A 15,687-nucleotide genomic window follows, 5' to 3' on the forward strand; every position below is an offset into this window, starting at 1 on the left:
GTCAAACTGGCTCAGTTGAATTCCTGGTTCTGCCTCTTTCTAGCTATATAAGACCCTGAAACCTCAGTTTCCCAATCTGTAAAATGGCAATAATTTTTATGCCATAGGCTGATAAGTGTTATATGTGAAGAGCTGAGCATCACATCTGGCACACCGTAAGCTCTCAATGGGTTATAATTTATTGTTGTTCTCATTATTTCAAACTGCCTCTGAATTCACAGGTACTCTGGCAGGGTTTGTCTTGCATATTTTCATATCATTCATGTAAATATTGCAAAATACCTATTTTAAAATATTGTTTTTTAATAACAAAATTAATGTACATTTACTGTTGAAATTGAGGGATATATAGAAAGACATAAAAATCATCCGTAATTCCATCACCCAAAGGTAATCAGAGCATTTTAGTATAATTGAATAAATAAACTAATTTCTAAAGAGCTCTCCAACTCTGTATGTTGCACTGAGCTTGGGTTTGTTTTTTTCTTAACATTACCTGTATCATAAGCATTTTCCCAGGTCTTTAGATAATCTTCGAGAACATGATTTAATGGCAGCGTAGTATCCCATGGGTGTATCATAGTTTATTTAAAAATTTCCCTATAGGTATTTAGGTTTTTTATTTTTAGACATACACCTATAAGGAACATCCTTGCACGTAAATCTTTATGCATGACTCTAGCCATTTCCTAGGATAGAGTCTTAGAAGTGGAATTACTAGTTCAAAGGGTAATGTTGAAAGTATCTGAGTAGGCTGTCCCCATCCTGGGACACTATATGAGACTGTGATGCCTAAGATGGGGTGGAAGGTGACTGTGATATACTTTATTCTACAGAAGACACCACACTATTCCAAACTGCACCTGAACACTAAAAGCCAGAATTTTTACTTCTACCTGAAATACCACAGTTTCTCTGTCTACGCTGAGCATTCTGTGGGGGAGAGGAATTGGTACAGTCTGATCCTTCATGGGAATGGAAAAAATATCTCCAGTCTGATGGTAGGTCGAGGCATTCCTTAGATTCCAAGTTGTCATCTCAGAGTAGGATTAATGGGTTTATGAGTAAATTTCCAAGGATCTGATGATCAAAATGGCAAATTATCGGTTCCCTGCTGTCAGTTGGGAAACCCTGGTGGCATAGTGGGTAAGTGCTGTGGCTGCTAACCAAAAGGTCAGAAGTTCGAATCCACCAGGCGCTCCTTGGAAGCCCCCTGGGGCAGTTCTACTCTGTCCTGTAGGGTCGCTATGAGTCAGAATCGACTCCACGGCAATGGGTTTGGTTTGGTCTTTTTTTTTTTTTTTTTTTGGTGTCAGTTGTAACAGATTTTTACTTTCCTCTATTGTAGGTGAAGGATGAAAAACACACAACAACCAACGGGATGACAGCTGTGAGGTTGGATGTCAGGGAGACCTCAAGCCCTTCTGTTCTCTTGGATCTTGAGTCTCCTTTGATCTATGGGGCTTCAGATGAAGATGTCTCACATTCTGCTTGTCCTGAACAGTAGAGTGTCGGGGTGTGGGTGTCAGAAGGTGTTTCCTAAGACAGGGAAGGGTAGATAGGCTTGCTTTCCCGTATGATATTCAAAGATGACCCTGTCTCTGCGAATGCCCCCTAAACTCTGTTGCATAAATCCCTTCTGCTAGTTGTATCCATTTATTGTGCTCTCAGGAAGTAACTGAGTACTTTCTGTAATCACTGGAGAGAAGTTTAGAAGTGAGCAAATGATCCTGCCTTCATTGTTGGTGGTTGAGTATCTATTATTGTTACTGTGTTTTTATAGTTTTTATTATAAACTCATAGAGACATTATGGTGTAGTAAAGATAACACATTCGGAGTCAAAAGACTTGGTTCTAAATCCAGGTAAAGCTTGGAAGTCTTGTTAGACAGCAATGGACATGTACCGAGATGGAGCACCACAGAAGTCACCTGTTCTCCGTGTACCGAGATGGAGCACCACAGAAGTCACCTGTTCTCCGTGTACCGAGATGGAGCACCACAGAAGTCACCTGTTCTCCGTGTGCCGAGATGGAGCACCACAGAAGTCACCTGTTCTCCGTGTGCCGAGATGGAGCACCACAGAAGTCACCTGTTCTCCGTGTACCGAGATGGAGCACCACAGAAGTCACCTGTTCTCCGTGTACCGAGATGGAGCACCACAGAAGTCACCTGTTCTCCGTGGCAGGAATCAGCCATGAAATAGGCAGAGGCACATGCTTGTGGCCATCAAGATCAGGTGGCCGGTGTTGAGAACAGCAATTCGAGGAAAACTTTTACTGAAAAGCCTGAGTTTCACTGAAGTAATAATAATTTGCTTCTGAATATGCTTCAGAAGAAACAAACTGCTCAAAATAAGACAACGGTGAATACAGGACTTCTCTGGACCAGAGAGCCATAGGAACCTTCTAGAAGGGGTGAAAGGGCAACTGTTAGGTCAGTGAAAGATCATCTCAGGAATCAACATTCAGGACTCTAGAGGCAGCTGCCCTTCTCATCCCATGGGCCAGAGACGAAGGAAAAGCTATCAAAACAGAAATGTACCAATGACCCATCCTGAGGGGACAATCTAGGGACCCAAGTTCAGAAGACTAGAAAGATGACTCTGTAAGGATCCAAGATTGTCTACAAACCCAGAAACAATGATAACCCAGTCAAATGTGGTCTAAGAGTCTGAGTTTTGCATAAGTCAATCCAGACTTCATTTATAACAGGATAAGGTACTAGTTTTACGTAAACACCAACATATATTTATATATACATCATTATTTTATTTTGTTTTTCTTAGTAAAGTCTTAATTGATGAATCCTACCATCATAAGAAAGAACTTTAGATGCACTTAAATGGATTAGTGAGGGAACTCAGACTTCCAAGAGTGATCATGACAGTGTCTATCCCAGCAAGGTATCTGATGAAGGTACAGCAGACAGAAAGTTACTATCTCAGGAAGGAGAAAGTTAAGGACAGCTGACTATTGATTTCTTCTTACACATAAAATTTATTCATTCATCCAGTTAACAATATACATTATGTATTTTTTGTCTTTTATATGCCACCCTCTCTCCTAGGCACTGGGGATATAGTTGTAAACCAGAGAGACTAGGTACCTGTTTGGGAAGGTTAACCTGATCTGTGAATAATGTCTCTACCCTCAGGTTTATTAACACTTTGCATAAAGATGTCAACATCTCCATGGGTAAAGATGAAGCCCTCAATGTTGGTAAAGCCTATGGTGTGTCCACTTACCAAGCTGTGGAAAGAGGAGAGTAAGAACATTACTTTTCTGGACATTTTACTTTTAACAACAATTTTTTTTTCAATGCTTTCTTGACGTGCATCTCGGGGACTTAGGTACCTTTAGGCTAATCGTGAGTATAGGAGGCTCCTGCTTTTTTTCAACCTTTGCCTCCTTCCCTCAAGTCTCCCCTTTTTCTGCACAGATATATTGAGGTCATGATTGCTGTGAAGGCCATTCTATGTAGCTAAAATTTGGCCTGTTTCTGGGAGGTTCACAAAGTTTATTATTGGCTCTTGCTCCTACCCTTTAGTACTTCCCATTGTTACCTCATTACTCAGAACTTATCCTCTCAGGTTCCCTGTTTTATGCTGTTCCACGAATTCATAAGACTTGCATGAAGAAAATTCACCAGGGCCTGTTGTCAGCTGCTGTCAGGTCAGCCTCTGACTCATGGTGACCCCACGCAAAACAGAACAAAATGCTGCCAGGTCCAGCACCATTCCCATGACTGGTTGGGGATTGAACTGTTGTGATCCATAGGGTTTTCATTGGCTGATTTTTGGGAGTAGGTCACCAGGCCATTCTTCCCAGCCTGTCTTATTCTGGAATATCTACTGAAACATGTTTAGCATCAGAGCAACACACAAGCCTCCACTGATGGATGAGTGGTGGCTGCACATGTGTGCATTGGCTGGGAATCGAACCCAGGTCTCCCACATGGAAGACAAGAATTCTACTACTGAACCACTAGTGCCTCTTCTTGCCAGGGCCTGAGATCCTCAAAAGAAGGTGATTTGCAGCTTCTTTATTCAGGTTTAAGACTGAAAAAGCTCTCAGTGAAGAGCTCAGATCAGGGGCAGAAACCTGACATCGAAACAGCTCACTCCTAGAGACTTCTGTCTTCAGAGAGAAATGGTGGCTTCACACTCTGGTCAGCAGCGGAGAGATGAGATTACCCTTTCCCCTGGAGATGGGAGTGCTTTTCTAAGCCATGGTGTTTATTCTCCCCTAAACTCCTCCCATTCCAGATACCCTGCAGTGCATTGTAGAACAGAAGAGGAGGACTTTCATCTGAATTTGGGTCGACTAGACTTTGGTGCAGCATATCTGTTTGTTATTACTAATGTAAGTATCTGTGACCACCCCACACTCTCCTTCCTCACCCTCACATGTATTACCCTGAGATCCTCTTGCCAGGGACAGAGGACAAAGGAGACTGGCAAGAGAGAATCACATATGTCCAATGTAAGGTAGCAGGTTCTACACTAACTTGAGAAGCCTCACTGAGGTCTCCGTGTGGGATTTTAAAATAGGTAACACTGGGAATAGGCAAATGGTCTTGGGGAATGGGAGACATTATTGATTTTGAGCTGTCAGTATGAGGTGACATGGTCTGCTCCAGTCTCGTTATGGCCCCAGGAAAACAAACAATATTTGTCCTCTTGGCAGGCTCCACATATGGGTCCCTCCCAGTACAACCCAGTGCCGTCGAGTCGATTCCGACTCATAGCGACCCTATATGGGTCCCTAGCTTCCTGGAAATTTAATCTGCTAACATATCACAGTTTGAAATATCAAGACTATTAAAAAAAAAAAATTTAGTAGATCTAAATCTCTGCACAAAAGTCTAGGGATCAGTTAACTATGGTTCATCAAAAGCAAAGTGACCAGGGCAGGATACCTCTGGATTTTAATTTGGATGTTAATCTTGATTCTAATTATATTTTATTACTTGTGACATTGTATCAAAGACAAAGTAGGAAAAAGAAGATGGTGCCTAAAAAAGAGAACATTTCTACAGGGAAGATGAGAAACTAATCTGGAAAGCTTTATTTCTTTTAACTAATTACTGTATTTTTATGCATATAACGCACACCTTCTACATTTGTTTGCCCACTGCACCCTCCCCCATCCACGAGGTATTTTCATAAGTGCGCTCTGCTGATTTTTTTTTAACAGAAACATGTAAAATTAACACAGCAGTGCTTAGGAAAATACCTCTTAGGAGGAGAGCACCATTGCCAAACAAATGTAGAAGGTGCATATTATTTGCATAAAAATACAGTAATTAATTAACTAATTTAATTAACCTGATCTCTTTGTTGTGACATTTTTATAACGATTTTTTGAGATATAATTTACATACCATACAATTCACCCATTTACGTGATAGACGTTTGGGTTGTTTCTACCTTTTTTTTGGCTATTATGAAAAATACAGCTATGAACGTTCATGTATAAATTTTTGTATTGACTTTTTTTTCTCTTGGGAATTTACATAGGAGTGGAATTGCTGGGTCATATGGTGACTCTGTGTTTAACTATTTGAGGAACTGCAGACTGTATTTCAAAGCTGTATGATTCTACATTCCCCCCAGTGGGTATGAGTGTTCCATTTCTTCTACATCCTTGCTAATACTTGTCATCTGTCTTTTTGATTATTGCCATCCTCGTGGGTGTGAAGTGGTATCTCAGTGTGGTTTTGAGTTGATAGCTAATGATGCTGAACATTCTTTCTTGTACTTATTGGCCGGTTGTACTCTCCTTTGGAGAAATGTGTATTCAGATCCTTTGTCCTGATTTTTAATTGGGTTATTTGTAATTTTATTATTGACTTGTAAGCATTCTTTGTATATTCTAGATACAAATCTCTTATCAGTTATATAATTTGTAGATGTTTACTCCCATTCTGTAAGTTATTTTTTCACTCTTTTTTTTTTTTTTTTTTGCTTAGAACAACAGGAATTTCTTCTCTCATAGTTCAGGAGGCTAGAAACCTGGAACCAAAGTGTCAGAAGGGCTGTGCTCCCTCTGAAGGGTCCTAGCTTCTTGTGGTTGCTGCCAGTCCTTGGTGTTCCTTTGGCTTGTAGATGCCTCACTCCAGTTTCTGCTTCCATCGTCCCATGGCATTCGTCCATCTGTGTATGTCTGAACCTCTCTCTTCTAATAAGAACACCAGTCATTGGATTTAGGACCTACCCTAATCCAGAAAGACCCTATTTCCAAATAAAATCACGTTCACAGGTACCAGGGGTTATGACTTGACGTATCTTTTAGGGGGACACGAATCAACCCACTGCAGATGCTAAGCAACTTTCTATAGATTCCAGTTGCAAAGTGCCTAAGGAAGGCTGGGTGATGAGCTAGATTCTTTATTTATTTTTATTTTTTTATTGTGCTTTAGGTGAAACTTTACAGAGCAAATTAGTTTCTCGTTCAACTATTCATACACAAATTGTTTTGTGGCATTGGTTGCAATTCCCACAATCTGTCAACACTCTCTGCTTCCCTACCCCAGGTTTTTCCCTGTTTCCATCCATCCGTTTTTCCTGTCCCTTCCTGCCTTCTTATCATTGCTTTTGGGAATGTGCTGTCCATTTAGTCTCGTATACATGATTGTTTGTTTATAAAAACCCATTGCTGTCGAGTCAATTCCGACTCATAGCGACCCTATGGGACTGGGTGGAACTGCCCTATAGAGTTTCCAAGGAGCCCCTGGTGAATTCCAACTGCTAACCTTTTTGGTTAGCAGCCAGAGCACCTAACCACTACACCACCAGGTTTATAGATCTATCTAATCTTTGGCATAGAAACCCTGGTGGCATAGTGGTTAAGAGCTATGGCTATTAACCAAAAGTTCTGCAGTTCATGTTCAGCAGGCACTCCTTGAAAACTCTAGGAGGCAGTTCTATTCTGTCCTATAGGGTCGCTATGAGTCGGAATTGACTCAATGGCGATGGGTTTATGGGTTTAATCTTTGCCTGAAGGATGAACTTCAGGAGTGACTTCGGTTTTGAGTTAAAACGGTGTCCATAGTCTTGGAAGTTCCTCCAGTCTCTGTCAAACCAATAAGTCTGTTTTTTTTTTATCTGTGAATTTTGAATTTTGTTCTACAGTTTTCTCCCACTCTCTCTAGGATGCTGTATTGTCATCCCTCTCAGAGTAGCCAGTGGTAGCCGGGCACCATCTAACTGACCTGGACTTAGACTGGTGAAGCCTGTGGTACTTGTGGTCCATTAGTCCTTTGAACTAATATTTCCCTTGTGTCTTTGGTTTTCTACATTCTCCTTTACTCCAGATGGGATGGGACCAATAGATGTAACTTAGCTGGCTGCTTGCAAGCTTTTAAGACCCCAGACCTACTCACCAGAATTGGATGTAGGACATTTTCTTTATGAACTGTGTTACACCAGTTGACCTAGATGTCCCCTGAGGCCACGGTCCCAGCCCTCAGCCCCAGTAACTCAGTCCCTCAGGGGGTTTGGATGTATCGATGAAGCTTCCATGACTGCTTTGGTCATGTTGTGCTGACTTCCCCTATATTGTGTACTATCTTTCCCTTCACCAAAATTAACACTTACCCACTACTATCTAACTAGTGATTTGCCCTCCCCACTCCTCCTTTCCCTCGCAATCATCAAAGATTGTTTCCTTCTGCATGTAAACCTTTTCATGAGTTATTATAATAGCTTGTAGCTTCTCTTTTTACTCTTTTAATGAGGCCTTTTGATGATCATAAGTGTTTAATTTTTAGAAACCACCACACAGTTATCTAGTTTATCCTCTGGTGTTTGTGCACTGTTATGATTTGTATCCTATTTATGCCATATGTTAGGTCCCCTGGCATTGTCCCTATTTTCTCTTCCATGATCTTGATAGTTTTAGGTTTTATATTTAGGTCTTTGATCCATTTTGAATTAGTTTTTGTGTATGGCGTGAGGTATGGGTTCTGTCTCATTTTTTTTTTTTTTTTACAGATGAATGTCCAGTTTTGCCAGCACCATTTGTTACAAAGGCTGTCTTTTCCCCCATTTAATGGACTTAGGGCCTTTGTCCAAGATCAGCTAGCTGTAGGTGGATGAATTTATGTCTGGGTTCTCAATTCTGTTACATTGGTCTATGTGTCTGTCCTTGTACCAGTACAAGGCTGTTTTGACTACCGGGCCTATATATTAGGTTCTAAAATCAGGTAGTATGTAGCCTCCTACTTTGTTCTTTTTCAATAATGCTTTACTTATCCAAGGCCACATAAAATTCCCTTTCCACATAAAATTAATGATTAACTTTCCCAACTCGTTAAAGAGTGCTGTTAGTATTTGGATCAGGATTGCATTATATCAGGAGATTGCTTTGGGTAGAATTGATATTTTCACAATGTTGAGTCTACCTATCCATGTGCATGGTATGTTTTTCCATTTATGTAAGTTTCTTTTGGTTTCTTGCAGTTGTATTTTTTAGGTTTTTTTTTTTTTTTTTTTTTTTTGCATATGTCTTTTACGTCACTGCTTAGATTTATTCCTAAGTTGTTTTTTTTTTAGTTGCTATTATAAATGGTATTGTTTTCTTGATTTTCTTTTCAAATATAGGTGTACAGGAATCCAACTAATTTTTGCATGTTGATCTTATATCCTGCTACACTGCTAAATTAGTTTTACTGGTTTTCTTGTGGAATCTTTGGGTTCTCTATGTATGGGATCATATCATCTGTGAACAGGGATAGTTTTACTTCTTCTATTCCCATTTGGATGCCTTTTATTTCTTTTTCTTGCCTCATTGCTCTAGCTAGTACGTCCAGCACAATGTTAAATAGAAGTGGTGATAAAGGGCATCAGAAGAATGCTTTCAGCCTCTCTCCATTGAGCATGATGTTGCTGTCGATTTTGTATAGATGCTCTTATTATGTTGAGGAATTTTCCTTGTATTCCTGCTTTATTGAGAGTTTTTATCAGGAATGGGTGTTGGACTTTATTAAATGCCTTTTCTATGTCGATTGCGATGATCACGTGATTCTTTTCTTTTGGCCTGTTTATTTGGTGGATTATGTTGATTGATTTTCTAATGTTGAGCCATCCTTGCATACCTGGTATGGATTCCACTTGGTCATGGTGTATTATTTTTTTGACACGATGCTGAATTCTATTGGCTAGACTTTTGTTGAGAATTTTTGCATCTATATTCATGAGAGATACTGGTCTGTAATTTTCTTTTTTTTTTTGTGGTGCTTTGCCTGGCTTTGGTGTCAGGGTTATGCTGGCTTCGTAGAATGAATTCAGGAGTATTCCTTCCTTTTCTATGCTCTGAAATAGTTAGAGCAGTACTAGTGTGAGCTCTTCTCTGAATGTTTGGTAGAATTCTTCAGTGAAGCCATCTGGGCCAGGGCTTTTTTTGTTGTTGTTGGGAGTTTTTTTTATTACCTCCTCAGTCTCTTCTGTTGTTATGGGTCTGTTTTGGTTTTCTATCTCAGCTTGTGTTAGTTTAGGTAGGTAGTGTTCTAGAAATTTGTCCATTTCCTCTAGGTTCTCAAATCTGTTGGAGTACAGTTTTCATAGTATTCTGTTATGATCTTTCTTTTTTTTTTTCTGTTGGGTCTGTTGTAATGACCCTCATCTTATTTCTTATTTGGGTTATTTGCCTCCTCTCCTGTTTTTCTTTTGTCAGTTTGGCCAATGGGTTGTTGATCTTTTCAAAGAACCAGCTTTTGGTCTTGTTGATTCTATTGTTTTTCTGTTCTCTATTTCATTTCCGCTCTAATCTTTATTATTTCCTTTTTCTGTTGGGTCTAGACTACTTTTGCTGTTCTCTTTCTATTTGTTTGAGTTGTAGGGCTAATGTTTTGATTTTGGCCCATTCTTTTTTCTTGATGTATGCATTTATTGCTATCAACTGACCTCTGAGCACTGCCTTTGCTTTGTCCCAAAAGTTTTGGTATGATGTGTTTTCATTCTCATTTGATTCTAGCAATTTTTTTATTCTTTCTTTGATTCTTCTGTTATCTAGTTTTTTCTAAGCAAGGTGTTATTCAATTGCCATATATTTGATTTTTTATCCTTGCTCTTCCTGTTATTGATTTTTACTTTTATGACATTGTGATCAGAGAGAATGCTTTGTATTATTTCGATGTTTTGGATTTTATTGAGGTTTGCTTTATGGCCTAAAATGTGGTCTGTTCTGGAGAATGTTCTGTGTGCGTTGGAAAAGAATGTATACTTTGGCTGTTCTGTGGTGCACTCTGTATGTGTTTATGAGGTCAAGTTGGTTGATTTTGGCCTTTAGATTTTCTGTATCTTTGTTGAGTTTCTTTCTAGACATTCTGTCCTTTACCAAAAGTAGTATGTTGAAGTCTCCTACTATTATTTTGGAACTGTCTATTTCTATTTTCAGTGCTGTTAGAATTTATTTTATGTATTTTGGAGCCCTGTCATTGGGTGTGTAGATATTTATAAAGGTTATGTCTTCTTGGAGGATTGTACCTTTAATCATTATATAATGTCCTTCCTTGTCTTTTATTGTTGATTTTGCCTTAAAGTCTATTGTATCTGAGATTAGGATTGCCACTCCTACTCTTTTTAGGTTACCATTGCTTGATACATTTTTTCCATCCTTTGGTTTGTAATACAGTTATGTCTTTGTATCTAAGATACGTCTCTTGTAGACAGCATATTGATAGGTCATGTTTGTTTATCCATTCTGCCAATCTCTGTCTCTTTACAGGTGCATTTAAGTCATTTCCATTCAGTGTGATTATATTGCCGATGTGAATTTGTGAGTTTATATTGACAGGTATGAGTTTATTGCTGTCATTTTGTAATGCCCCCCCCTTTTTTTTTTTTTTTTGTGGTGCTGACATTCTCTTTGTTCCTTTTACTCCCCTGTGCTGAGTTTCTTTTGTTTGTGGACTTTCTTTCCTTTCATAATTGTAGATTTTGTGTTTACTGAATTTTTATACTTTTCTTTTTTTTAATTCTGATGAGTAGGTTTGTAAACTTTCTTTGTTGTTACCTTGAAATTTACCCTTATCTTTTGAACCAGTCTTTTATTACTCGATATCACCTTGACTTCCTCTCCATTTGAAAATTCTATACTTGCACTGTTTATTCCCCCTTTTATTGCTTTGATATTGTCTTGGTTTACAGATTGATGTCTCTGTTGCCCTCTTTTAAGTCTTTTTAGCTTTGTTTTATTATAGAGAGTTCTTTACCTAGGTTGGTATCTGGCTGATGTTGTCCTGTGTCCTGGACTCTTGTTGTCTGATGTTAGTTCTCTAACAGAAGGACTCCCTTTAATATTTCTTGTTAGCTTGGCTTTGTTTTTGCTAATTCTCTTAATTTCTGTTTATCTGGAAATGTCATAATTTCACCATTGCATTTGAAAGAGTTTTGTAAGATATAATATTCTTGGTTGGCAGTTTTTTTCTTTCATGGTTTTGTATATGCCATCCCATTGCTTGCTTGTGTGCATAGCTTCTGCTGAGTAATCAAAGCTTAGTCTTACTGTTTCCCCTTTGTAAGTGACTTTTCATTTTTCTTGAGCTGCTCTCATGATTCTTTCTTTGTCTTTAGTTTTAGCAAGTGTAATTATATGTCTTGGTGACTTTCTTTTGGGGTCTATCCTATATGGAGTTCATAAGACTTCTTGGATGGTCAGCTTTTCATCTTGCATGATATTTGGGAAGTTTTCTGCCATAACATCTTCAACAATCTTCTCTGTGTTTTGCATTTTCTCCCCTTGTTCTGGAACTCCAATCACATGAAAATTTTTGCACTTGATTGTGTACCACATCATTCTTAAGTTTTCTTCATTTTTTTCTCGGATTTTTCCTCAAAGCGTTGTCCATGGATTTGTCTTCAATCTCGCTGATTTTGTCTTCCATTGTTTCAAATTTGCTCCTAAAGACTCCTATCGAGTTGTCCATTTCTGAAATTTTGTTATGTATCTTTTGGATTTCTAGTTGCTGTTTTTGTATGATTTCTAATTATTTATTATTTTGATGTTTTGTTCTTGTATTATTTTCCTGAATTCTTCTATTGCTTTGTCTGTGTTTCCTTGATTTTTTCTATGTTTTCTTTGGTTTTGTCTATGTTTTCCAAGATTTTGTATATTTTTTCCTTGTCTTTGTGTCTTCTTTGATTTCTTTCCTAATCTCTTAGAAAATCCTAAATATTAGCCTTTTGAATTCCATACCAGATAGTTCCACTGCCTTTTCTTCCTCCGGAAAGTAATCCAATTCTTTATTTCGGTCACTTGCTGGAGTCATCTTGTTCTGCTTTTTGTATATTTTGATATTGTCTGCTGTCCCCAAGACATTAAGGTATTATTTTCTTTATTTATTTATTGTACATTCATTTGTTTTGCCCTGCTTTTTTGTTTTGTTTTGATATGTCATGTTGGGCAGGCCAGGAGTGTTTTTCTGTTAGCTTATTTGTGGGCACGACTTTTCTCACTACCTTGCTGGGCGGTCAGGGCAGCAGAAGGCAGGGCAAACCCACCTCACTGTACATTGGTTTGGTGAAGTGGCTGAGGGTGGACTGGGTGATCCCTGTCTGCCTCCTGATGTTGGTCCAGCTGTGTGGGAGCATTCACAGCCCCTCACCAGTTGGGGGGGTGTCGGACAGAGACTGGTATGAGCTCGCTTCCCACTGTTCAGCAGCTGATCAAGTGGTGCGGGGGCAGTGTGGGCCTAGTGTGGCAGTAGTCCTGAGCAACAGGAATGCTCTACCCATGGTGGCACATTGGGGGCTGGTGGGAAGGAGGGGTAGCATATGGGCTAGTTGGGTGGAGAAAGAAGAGAGAAAGATATTTAAAAAGAGGGTAGCCAGTGGGTGGGGAAGGGTGCACCTGGGGGCTAGCAGGAAAGGGTGGGAGGTAGTGTATGAGGCTAGGTGGGAGGTAGAAAGAAAAGAACAATAAAGGAAGTTGCAGCATAGTGGGGGTGGAGCAGACCCAGGGCAGTGGCTCTCCAGCTGTGGTGGCATGACTGGGTCTGGCGGGGGGGAAAAGAGGTGGCATATGTGGCTAGGTTGGAAGGAGAAAAAAAGGAAGAAAGGGAAAAGAAAAAAATTAAACAAAAAAACTGGCAGCTCAGTCGGGTCTGGCAATTGAGGGTGAGGCGGACCTGAGAGCCAATTGGAAGGGAGGGGATGTGATGTATGGAGCTAGGCGGGAGGGAGAAAGAAAAGAATGAACAGAAAGGAACAAAAGCAAAAAAAACAAAAGAGTGGCATGGCAGAAGTCAGCAGGTAGGTGCGGAGCAGACCCACAGTAGCAGCAAGCTTGTTCCTCTCCAGCCCAGTGGCTCAGGCCACCTGTTGGGAAGGGGCGGAGATGGTGCACAGGTCTAGGTGAGAGGGAGAAAGAAAGAAAAGGAAAGACAAAAAAAATGCAAAGGGAGCCAGCCAGTGGGGGCAGCGCTGACCCAGGGTAGTGGTGAGCCAGCGTCTCTCTAGCTGAGTGTTGTGGTATGACCTGTCAGGAGGGAACAGAGGCTGGTTATGTGAGAGGGAGAAAGAAAAGGAAGAAAGTGAAAGACAAAAAATGGCATGGCGGGAGCTAGCCAGTGGGGGCGGGTCAGACCCAGAGCGGCAGTGAGCCAGCATCTCTCCAGCCAAGTGGCGTGGCATGGCCTGTTGGGAAATGGTGGAGGTGGTGTACAGGACAGAAGGGTGAGGGGTGGGAAAACATGTTTTTCTGGTTACTGGTTGCTCTTTCTCCTGTTGGAACTCCATGAATTTGCCTTCCTGTACTCCCTGTCCAGGGTTATTGCTTGCTGTGCTCCAGGATGGCAAGGTTGTGCTGCTTTCTCTGTCGAGGGACCTCCACTCTGTGATTATCCTTGTTACCTGTTCTCCATCAGCTTCTTCTTCCATTTGGTGCTTGATCTAGTTATTTATTCCTTCATTTGATGCTTAGGGTTCCAGGATTGACATTCGTATTTGTTATACTTAGCTTTTCTTTGCTGCAGAGGGATGGCATGGTGCCTCTGTCTATAGTGCCACGTTGGCTCTGCCTTGCTTTTTTCACTTTCTTGTTGATATCCTTCAAAGCAGAAAAGTTCTTAATTTTAATGCTATACAATTTATCAATTTTTTCCTCTTGGTTGGTTACGTAGAAAATTGAATAAGGGATTAAAGTTTTCTCAAGAAAATGCTTTCCAAGATATTTTGAAAAATTCTTTTTTGTTTGTAAAATTCAGATACCATCATTTATTTAAAATATTGGCCAGCCTCCAAATGCCCAATAGCTCAAAATGGTGGGAATCCAAACTACAAGATCAAAATATTGTTCTGGCATCTGAGTAAGTGTGGTGTTACTCTCCCATTGCCATCGAGTCGGTTTTGACTTATAGCGGCCCTATAGGGCAGAGTAAAACTTCCCCTTATGGTTCCAAAGCTGAAATTTTTTTGGAAGCAGATTGCCATATCTTTCTCCTGTGGACCAGCTTGTGGTTTCTAACCACTGACTTTTTGGTTAGCAGCCAAGTGCTTAACCACTGTGCCACTAGAGTGTTACCAAAAGGAATTTAAAAAAAAACTAATTGTGTAGAGATTGCTGAATGAAACTACAGAGAAAAAAGAATGGATGAAAGATCACAGAATGGATAAAAGATCATAGAATGCTTACAGGTCAAGAGTCTTGAGACTACTGACAAGCCCATTTCTTCTTTTCCCCACTAAGAACACCAGTCAGGGTCCTAAGGCCTGGAAGTTGGAAGACATGACAGTCAGCAAAATGTCCATTGCATGGCAGCTACCACAATATGCCCTGGTTACAGCAGGGGAAGTTATGTTCTCTGTCACAGGACTTGAGTTTTCTTATGCTCAGGTAGGTTTTTGCCAGTGGAAGGTGAAGGTAAAAACATTGCCCAGTGGCTGGTGAGTTTTAATTCTGGCACTGGCTTATATAGGAATGTGACCCAGACTAAGACCTCCATTTCTTTTGGCCTTGGGTTCCTTCTATATGAATGATCCTGAACAAAGAGTCATCTTGACGCCCAGGATCCTGGCAGTGCAGCATAGGATCCTATGTTGTTTCAGCTAAAGGAAAGGATACTTGAAGATTAAAAGTAAGGGCTGTGGAGTCAGACTACCCATGCTCAAATTTTGGCTGCACAACCTATTGTGTAACCTTGAATAAGTGAATTAACTTGAAACACTATTTTTCTTTGTGTAAAATAAGAATAGTAATAGAACTTCTCTTAGGGTTATTTTGAAGATTATATGATGTATGAATTAAAATATTCAGTGAAAAGCCAAATTTATTATTGCTAACATTATCACCACACCTTGAATCAACATGATAGCTGAACTTAGTAAGGGAAATTCAAATCTGGGGGCTTTTATGAGAGAAATTTTCTGAATAGATTGATGGGTCATGGGGGTGGTGGAGGGAGTTTGTTTATTCACAGATTTTTGTCCACTCCAGGCTCCCTCTAGCATGAAATCTGTACTCCAGGCAGCGTGGTTATTGACGGTTGCTTTTGGGAATATCATCGTGCTTGTTGTGGCGCAGTTCAGTAGCCTGGAGCAGGTATGGATCTGAGGGGAGCAGGAGCTCTTGTCTACCCATGGTTTTTCCCCCAAATTCCTTTTCTTCCTCTCCTCATCTTTCTGCCTCCCACATCTCCCAGTGCTGTGCCATGAGATAGATTAGATTTACCCAGACTTTGCTAGGAAA

General features: G+C 40.1%; 1 protein-coding gene across 2 annotated transcripts in view; it reads left to right on the plus strand.

Moving 5' to 3' along the window:
- SLC15A2 (solute carrier family 15 member 2) overlaps positions 1-15,687 on the plus strand; it is a 50,997-nt gene that overhangs the window by 30,154 nt on the left and 5,156 nt on the right. For both annotated transcript variants that reach the window (XM_049877773.1, XM_049877781.1), the window contains exons 16-21: positions 837-1,001; positions 1,349-1,395; positions 3,155-3,265; positions 4,266-4,362; positions 14,689-14,835; positions 15,436-15,540. In XM_049877773.1, the coding sequence (XP_049733730.1) occupies positions 837-1,001; positions 1,349-1,395; positions 3,155-3,265; positions 4,266-4,362; positions 14,689-14,835; positions 15,436-15,540 (672 nt within the window). The remainder of the gene's footprint in view (positions 1-836; positions 1,002-1,348; positions 1,396-3,154; positions 3,266-4,265; positions 4,363-14,688; positions 14,836-15,435; positions 15,541-15,687) is intronic.

Source organism: Elephas maximus, chromosome 1 (genome assembly GCF_024166365.1).
Source record: "Elephas maximus indicus isolate mEleMax1 chromosome 1, mEleMax1 primary haplotype, whole genome shotgun sequence".
NCBI classification, from domain to species: Eukaryota; Metazoa; Chordata; class Mammalia; order Proboscidea; family Elephantidae; genus Elephas; species Elephas maximus.